This window comes from Xiphias gladius, chromosome 9 (genome assembly GCF_016859285.1).
Source record: "Xiphias gladius isolate SHS-SW01 ecotype Sanya breed wild chromosome 9, ASM1685928v1, whole genome shotgun sequence".
In the NCBI taxonomy this organism is placed as follows: Eukaryota; Metazoa; Chordata; class Actinopteri; order Istiophoriformes; family Xiphiidae; genus Xiphias; species Xiphias gladius.
In genome coordinates, this window is record NC_053408.1 from 15055803 (window position 1) to 15064212 (window position 8410).

The 8410-nt window shown below is 43.5% G+C and overlaps 1 protein-coding gene across 1 annotated transcript in view; it reads left to right on the forward strand.

Moving 5' to 3' along the window:
- The first annotated feature begins 3441 nt into the window (after positions 1-3441).
- bahcc1b (BAH domain and coiled-coil containing 1b) overlaps positions 3442-8410 on the forward strand; it is a 52417-nt gene continuing 47448 nt past the window's right edge. The window contains exons 1-2 of the mRNA XM_040135272.1: positions 3442-3629; positions 7151-7482. Coding sequence (XP_039991206.1) covers positions 7311-7482 — 172 coding nt within the window. The 5' untranslated portion in view covers positions 3442-3629; positions 7151-7310. The remainder of the gene's footprint in view (positions 3630-7150; positions 7483-8410) is intronic.

Genomic DNA, 8410 nt, shown 5'->3' on the forward strand with positions numbered 1-8410 from the left:
CCTGTATAGGCTGTATCGACATACCCTGGTTCCTGAAATGTCCTAAGCTGTTGGAATCAGTAAAAGTGACAGCATGCACACATATGGGATAAAGCCTTTTTTTTTTTTTTTGAAGTTACTACAGGTATAAAGCCCGTATTTCTGGATGGACGTCGAACACCAGTTTATGAGTTACACAACTCAACAAAAGGTTTATTTTTGTTATTTTAAACGGACCCTAACGCATAAATGATAATCGAGTATCTTATTGGCCGTGGAGCACATTTTAGTACTAAAATATCATATCTATATATATGTATATATATATATGTATATATCATGGAAACGTTCAGAATATCGCTTGATTTGAGGTTTTTTGTCTACGGTTGTGTTTGTGTGTGTGTGTGTGTGTGTGTGTGTGTGTGTGTGTGTGTGTGTGTGTGTGTGTGTGTGTGTATAGGCTATGTGGTGGCTGAAGCCCATTGGAGAGCGCAGGGCTTTGGAATGCAGGCTGCTATGTAAATGGGAAAAGAGGGTAACGATTATTTAATTACAGACGTGATAAATCTGCTCGCCTTGGCGTTATTTGATTTGAATTATATATGTATCAATTAATTTCACTGTATAGATGAAAGTCTAGTTTTGCTCTGTGCAGACAGTTTATAAGCTATCTATTAGCTGCAGACCAGCTTGGATCTCCTTTGTCCAGAGTGTTTTGTTTGGGGCTGGAGCAAAGCAACGGAGCTGGTCTCTGTTTTAATGTAAAAGGACATCAGTTGGAAACAGTCTGAATTTACTTTATGAGGTGCATGTGTTTGGACAAGTTCAGGCTGTAACGTTTTGCCACATGATTCAATTTTTGTTGCGTACATATGTGTGTGTGTGTGTGTATATGTATATATATATATATATATATACATATACACATATATATATGTGTATATATGTGTGTGTGTGTGTGTGTGTGTGTATGTATGTAGTTCAAAGTAGTGCAGTATATATATATATATATATATACTGCACTACTTTGAGATAAAGTTGAACTGAATTAAGTTTTGTTATTGTTTTTTTTTATTGTTCTGTGTTTTATTATTATTTTATTTCTATTTTTACACATTAAGCATGAGATAAGCATATTTCCACATATATATTTTACATTTTCATGTTTATTTTCAGATTTTTGTAATTTTTCGTACAGTTGTTGAGGCATTTCCCTTAACAACTTTTTCTTCTATTCCTCCTTTCCGTAACAAAGAATGACCTTTTTTTTTTCTTTTCTCAATAATAACTGACCTACCGTTTAAGCTGCTAGGTAAAAGCGGAAATGTCCACTTAATTATCGAACAGTTGGCAATAAAAACTTTTGGTCAACGTTTTAGGCGCAGCAGCGGACTGAGAGCCGAGTCCTGGCGACGTAGTACTGTCACTGTTTTAGCATCTAGGTGAGAAAGTCTCGTAATTTTGTTTCTAAACCGACCTATCGCTCTCTTTCCTCGGTCTACTTTTGTCGTCAAAAACTTTTCTCCCTCCGTGTTTGTGAGAAAAGGAGCTCCCTGGCAGCAGCGCAATAGCTGTTTTCCGGTTCTTGTTGCCGTTCTCTCCTCCATTTTCTAAACACAAAGTTGTTACTGCACCATTCCGCGAATCTACCCTCTACATTTGATACAACGTGTAATTTCCCCCCTTTTACCGTATTCCCTTTGATTTAGTCACTCTTGACTCTCCTTTTGCTCTGGGGCCAACGGGGTTCGCCGTGGGGGGCGCCTTGAAACCGCCCCTCCTTATCTCCTTTCATCGTTCAGCGCGGGGCCGCCTTAAAACCGCAGGGGCAGTAATTGCTTTTTTCAGGCAGCCCAGTGCGGACTGGCCAGCAGCCAATCAGAGCCTTGTTTACACTCGGTGATTGACAGCACTCTGGAAACGTGCCAGCCAATCAGGAGCCTCGCAGGGCCGAAGCCCCGAGTTTTAACCCTTTGCCTCCACGTATAAACAAACCTGGACGCGAATATCAGCCTATAGCATCTCATATATTTCGACATGGAAACACACAAGCCCATATCCTTCCACTCTTAATTGGCTAAATTAGTGAACCATGCGCAAGGCTAACCCCGAGGACAGTAATGCTTTCAAATTACGCAGTGATTCAATTTGCCCGTGTGTGTGTGTGTGTGTGTGTGTGTGTGTGTGTGTGTGTGTGTGTGTGTGTGTGTGTGTGTGTGTGTGTGTGTGTGTGTTTGTTTGTGTGTGTATTTCTGTGTTTCTGTGTCTGTGTGTGTGTGTGTGTGTGTGTGTGTGTTTGTGAGACAGAGACAGGTAAATAGACGTAACAGCAATAAAATAGAAAATACGGAACGTACAGTAGCCTATATGTTTTTAATTTACGTGTAACCCTTCTAAACCTTCCCCCCAAAATTCACATAAAAATAAAAGCACTTTATTAGGCGAATCTGTGTTCAAGTGTCATTTCTAATGTTGTTAAATGACACATTCCTTTATTTATGGCATATTGACGGATTAACTGAGATGGCACAGGTGAAACGCATGTTCATATTCAGAGCATAACCTGAATATCAAAAGAGGGTCCGTCTTTATGACTGAAGCTGACGATTGCATTTGTTCGAATCCTCGTGTAGATTTACTCCCAGTAGCCCAGTGGACACATTTTTTTATATCAAACTTAACTTGACGCCTATTAAGATGCCTACAGGTCCTAAACTTTTTATATGAATGTGGTTTTGCATATTCGTGCAAAGCGTCTTGTATTGCAAAGCCTTCGAGTCCAATACATCAGGTACAGATCCTGCTGATAAGGATTTACTTGGAAAAACACATGCATTGGGGCGAGTGAAAAAGCGGATTTCCCCAAAGGAGCGTCAGTAAAAGTATCACATCTCCGCTTTCACACGGCAAAACAACGATATAGTCAGAGCGCGCGCAGCATTTGGGCTGAACTGCAGTGGGAACACACAGAATAGGCTCGATGCTGTTTGCTCTCCACCAGTGATCAGAAAGTGCAGGCAGCGCTGCACGGCTCCGGTTCCTCTCCGCTCCGCACCCTGAACAGCGCCGAGCTGTGCCGCCTGTCTCCTCGCATTTGCTTGTGCACGCAGTGCGCCGAGGGCTGCAAATCAAACGCCCGCCGTTTTGCTCCGCGGCTCCGGCGGCGTCCTCATTGGCTCGGAGCGGCAGCCAATAGCTGCTTGTGTTTACCGTCGAAAGGGGTTGGGTTGGGGTGGTGGGTGGCGGTGGGGGTGGGGTGGTGATGGGAAAGGCTCGGGTGGGGTGGAGGCGGAGGTGAGGGGAGCGCCTCACGGGCACGCTTTCACATTGTCGTTCTCAAACCAATAGGCCTACGCGTTCACCCCTCCCCGCGCACACACACACACCCCTTCATCCTTCTTCTCCTCCTCCTCCTCCCGGCGTGTCTGAGTCTCCGGCTGCATGAACGAGCCTCGATTCACTACAAGCCTGAACTTCTACGATGCGTCTCTCCCATACCTCAACTGACTGCACACCACAGTCTGCAGCAGCATAGGATGTAATCAATCCCACATGTTTCTTCTCTGCGACTCGGGGATTTTCAATTTGAATATTTTTGTACTTTTTCTTTCATTATAACCTACTCGCCATGCAGTGGATATGACTTACCAGTAAGTAGCAGATGATTTTATAGCTGTGTTTATAATCTTTAATGATTGTACTGGATGTCGATTTTAGTTCAAGGGCTGCATGCAGGGGAGGATGATCAGAATTTATCGTTTTATGTAAATGGGGATGCATCTATTTTTTTACTGTCATACCTTTGGAGAAGTAAATAGTAAAATGAAAGCTGATATGACTGCTCTGCTACACCTTACAGAATAAACATCTCAAGATCTAAAGACACCCCTTTTTAAGTAACAGTAATATTTGGATTAAAGCAAGACACATCGCGATTTTCCAGTATTTTGAGGGATTTCTGTAAACCAGCCTGCTGCCTCTGTTTCCTCTCCTGTCCGGCGTGGAGGGCTGAGCTGTGGGCGATATGTGTGTCACTTTTTGATTTGACCTCTCTTCACAGCCAAATTACTTGTGTGTTTCTGAGTCATTCAGAGGACTATTGAAAACCACTTGCTTTTCAGAGCGCCTCCTCACGCCTGTAGTTTCATAGATTATAAATTGTGTATTATTTCTTTGTTAGTTTTCTATTGTGTGTGAGTGTGTGTGTGTGTGTGTGTGTGTGTGTGTGCTTGAAAAGGAGGGAGACGGAGAGGTTTATTGCAAACTGCAGTGCTCCCTGCTTCCCCCCTCGGTATGAAGGCTGTGCAGACGCCGGGCTGTCTCCGGCTCGGCCGGGCTTGAGTCTCCTGTTTAGCTGGCCTCTGAATGTCAGGATTTAGTGCCCCGGTTATGCTTTGCGACTTTACTTCATTGCAAAATTGTTGAAGGAAATGGCTTGGCCTCTGAACCCGAGCCAGTTCAAAAGCGAATGCCTTTTAATTCCTTTTTTATCTTTTGTCCAAAAGGCCACACATTTCTGATTTAATAGATTCCTTTTTGTGTGAAACATCAGTTGCCTGCGATCTGACAAATACAATTCTTTGCGGATTTGCTGGCTTTTGTGATAAGTTCATGTAATGTCATTTTAAACAGTATAGGTTACTTTGGTAGGGCGATTTTCGTCCGGCGATAGTTTGACCCCTTGCAGGGCAGTGGTCGTGGAGGTGCGTGTGTGCGTGTGTGGGAGGTGTGGGTCTGCGCGTGTGTGTGTCTGGGAGGTGTGTATGGGGTTTGACGGAGTCTAGATGAAGTGGAAGGAAGTCTGAACGCCTTCCACGTAGGTACACACACACACACACACACACACACACTACAGCAGATCCAAATGATCATTTTCCCAAACTGTTACGCGCGATCTGCTCACGTCGTTATGTTTGCTTGGCGTGCGATAACACGGGATTTAGATTCAGGTTGTTAAATGTAGCCTGAGTGGCTCTCTGTTGACGTGGAATGTAAACACAGAGGACGTGTGTTTACGGCCTAAAAATTTAAAAATGTATAGACAAATGTCAGACGAGAGTGGTTTATGATTGATGTCCCGTAGAGAAGGGCCATTGTTTCTCACAGCCTAGGGGACAGGAGAGAGTCCATTTTGCCTTCCCAGTGCGCTTACAGTAGCCTGCCTTTCTCTCCCTTTTAACCCTCATTTTTCCCTGCTGTAGACGTGGTCACAAACAAACAAAACGGAAATTAAATTATTTGAATGCACTTGCAGTTTTATAGGAAGCATTTTGACATTTTCATGCATTGGATATTTTATGCGTTTGGACGCGCAACACACACTCACGGACACTTTTGTAGGCTCTGTCAGAGCTGCTAAACTTTGGAGATTTTTTTTTCAGCCCCCCCCCCCAAAAAAAAGACACAATTCCTGAAAGTTGGAGTCCTTGAGCTTTGTGTGTGCCTGTGTGCGTGTGTGTGTGTGTGTGTGTGTGTGTGTGCGTGCGTGTGTGTGTGTGCGCGAAAGAGAGTGTGCGTACGTTAAAGGAGACTTTAATATCCGAGCTCATGCAGCCTATATTCTTATGCACTTCATAAGCCCCTGGTCCACCAGAGCATTTGATATTTTTCTTTGTTCCTTTATCGTTGAGTCCTGGGAGGTGCTATCAGCATCTACAGAGCGCTAGATGGACGTGCCATGCATTGAAAGGCCTATGAGATGGACTGCTGAGGTGGGTTTGGTGAGCGCGGGCACCCAGCTTTCCCTATCTGGGCGTCACAGGGAGTCCTATTTAAGTAAATGACCTAGACTATAAGGCATACATATAAAGTCGATGATTTCCTAGTCTATTTCACCGTTTATTGCCCCGCTCTCTCGCACCGGAGCATAAAGGTGATTTGATTTGTGTTTGTGATTACAGTGTAGCTTATATATAATGTACATGTAGCAGAGATGCGTGGTGTTTGCCATTGTCAGGAGGCGAGGGCCACTGCTGCTGACACCGTAGGAGTTGATAGGAATAGCTCTTTTCAACCCTGTTTTCATTAACAAGTACCACTACAAGTAAGAATCCCGGTCACAATTGGTGCAAACTATAAAAAGTCTAACATTAAAGGAGAAACAAGTTTAGTAAATACATAAAAATCAGCGAGCTGTAAAGTCAGATTAAATTTATAAAAGCTATACAACAAACACCATTGATCCGAGACATAAATGTGTGTGTATGGCTACTTGATCTTTTATCGATCACATGTTTTACTGCATTTTTTTTTTTTTTTTTTAACTGTAAAAATTTAGAATACACTCCACCAAAGCGCCACAACCACATGTTAAATGTATGTACGTGGGGTCGAATTTTATGAGATGTAATTGAGGAAAGAAATCAAACTTCATGTACATAAACAACAACCACTGATCATAGCATGCGTGTTTCTGTTTTGACCACGATGGGGACTGGGGGGGGGGTAGGTTTCAGTCTCCGAAATGTAGGCTAAAAACTGCTTTTGCGCATTCCTGCTCTGTGCAAATGGGTTTCGTCATATTTTAGTGCTGGAGCCTCCGAGGTCCAGCTTGTTTATGACTAGTCCTCGTTCAGTTAAAGACTTACCAACTCGTCCTTCATCGAGGAAGGCTTTTCGTTTCTTTTTCTCTTTTTTCTTCCTTTTTTTCTTCCTTTTTTTTTTTTTTTTTTTTTTTACCGCCGTGAACTCCCGTACCGTATATGCATAATATGTTTGTACCTGAGCCAAATCTCTCCCTCTCCATTCTTTTCGCTGATAAAGAATGCTCCCGTGTGCGTTATTTGCATCGTGTTTGGTCACACAGGATAAGGAGGAGGAGGGGGGCAAAGACTCCTCTGTTGGGGCCAAGTATGTAGTGCAGAGTAAATCCACATAAACTCAGTTCACCCACCTTTTTATCTGCAGGAAAGACTTTACTCACCTTCCTGGGCTGGCATAAATCGCCATTAAATGTAAATTAAAGGATGGCAGCAAAGTAGTGAGAGTGGTGTGTAAATGTAGTCTTTGAGAACGTTTTTGTGAAATTTGAATTGCTTTTTCTTAAATACTGCTTGTTTGTCTAAACATGAAGAGCGTCTGTCTCTCAGTTCAGCCTTTTCTTCAGCACTACATCCCTGGTTGGCTCATTATTGTCAGCGCTTTGACGCGTCTCCTGCTCTCTCCTTTGTAGGACATGACGGGGACTCAGTTTCTACCCTGCAAATCTAAAACTCCGCTCAATGCGAGGGGAGCCCGAAGTTCATAAAAGGGATTATTTGCATCTGGGTGCCTGAGACCTTCGGTGCCTCCGGATCTTACTTTGGATTTGGGATTTATCGGTTCTCGCCGGGATGGAAAGCCGAGATTTCGCTCCTCCGCACCACCTCCTGACGGAGCGGAGCGCGTTGGTGCACAGCGCCGCGTCTCGGATGGCGCCAGGCGGCCACGGCTCCGTGCAGCACCCCGCTCACTTCCAGCCCGGGAAATACTACTCATCCCACCTCTCCATGGCTCCGCACACAGGTCAGTTTTGAATGCAGCCCTTCTCTGGTGTATGAATGACAAGTGTGGGTTTGGGGGGGAAAAAAAAAATCAGTTACTCTCTTTGTCTGGAGCATATGTTCTCCATATTGCAAACTTGGGAAACCTTGGAGCTCTTTGGGACGAACTAGAATTTACTGTGGAAGGAAATTGCTCAGACTTTGTGGGCATTCAGAAATTAGGAGGCAGCCATACTACAGAGTTTTATGTTTTACTTTATTTAACGAACTGTTTATGACATATAGCTGCTTGCTGTGTGTAATATAGGAAAATAAATATAAATTGTCAGTTCAGTATTTCAGCCTTGCGTAAAGGCAAACACATGAAACACAGAGGGAAATATGGAAATCAGATTACCTTGTAATTTACGACATACCTCATTTTTGTTTCGGACTTTAAATCTCTCAAGAATTTAAACATATTCCAGGATTATTCTCCTTTATCTCAAACGGGATTATTAGGCGTTTCCAGTGGCATAATCTTGTCATAGATTTATATGGTTTCATCAATTAGTAAAGTACTAATCATTGCCATTTGATTTAATTAATTAGAATTGGGTAATTCCACTGCTTATATTTCCCATTAAACAATAAATTGAAGCTATTAGCTGAGCCCTTCCCTTATTTGTACAGTTTCTTCGCAACGTTTCCCTCCTCATGTGTGGTTGTGTGGTTCCAGGAGCATAATGGTTTGACGGTGGTGGGTTCGGGGCACATGCTGATTTGTACTGGTCACAAACTGGGGCTCGCGGTGGTGGGGAGTGGAGGGGAGCTCTGGCTAATAGAGGTGCGGGTAATACCAGAAAATCCGGTTTCTATATTGAGCGGGGACGTGACGGGGTGCGAATGGGTTGACAGTGCATGCATTAGATTTAACAAGTAGCTTTGGTATCCTGTCTCAATAGGGGAGG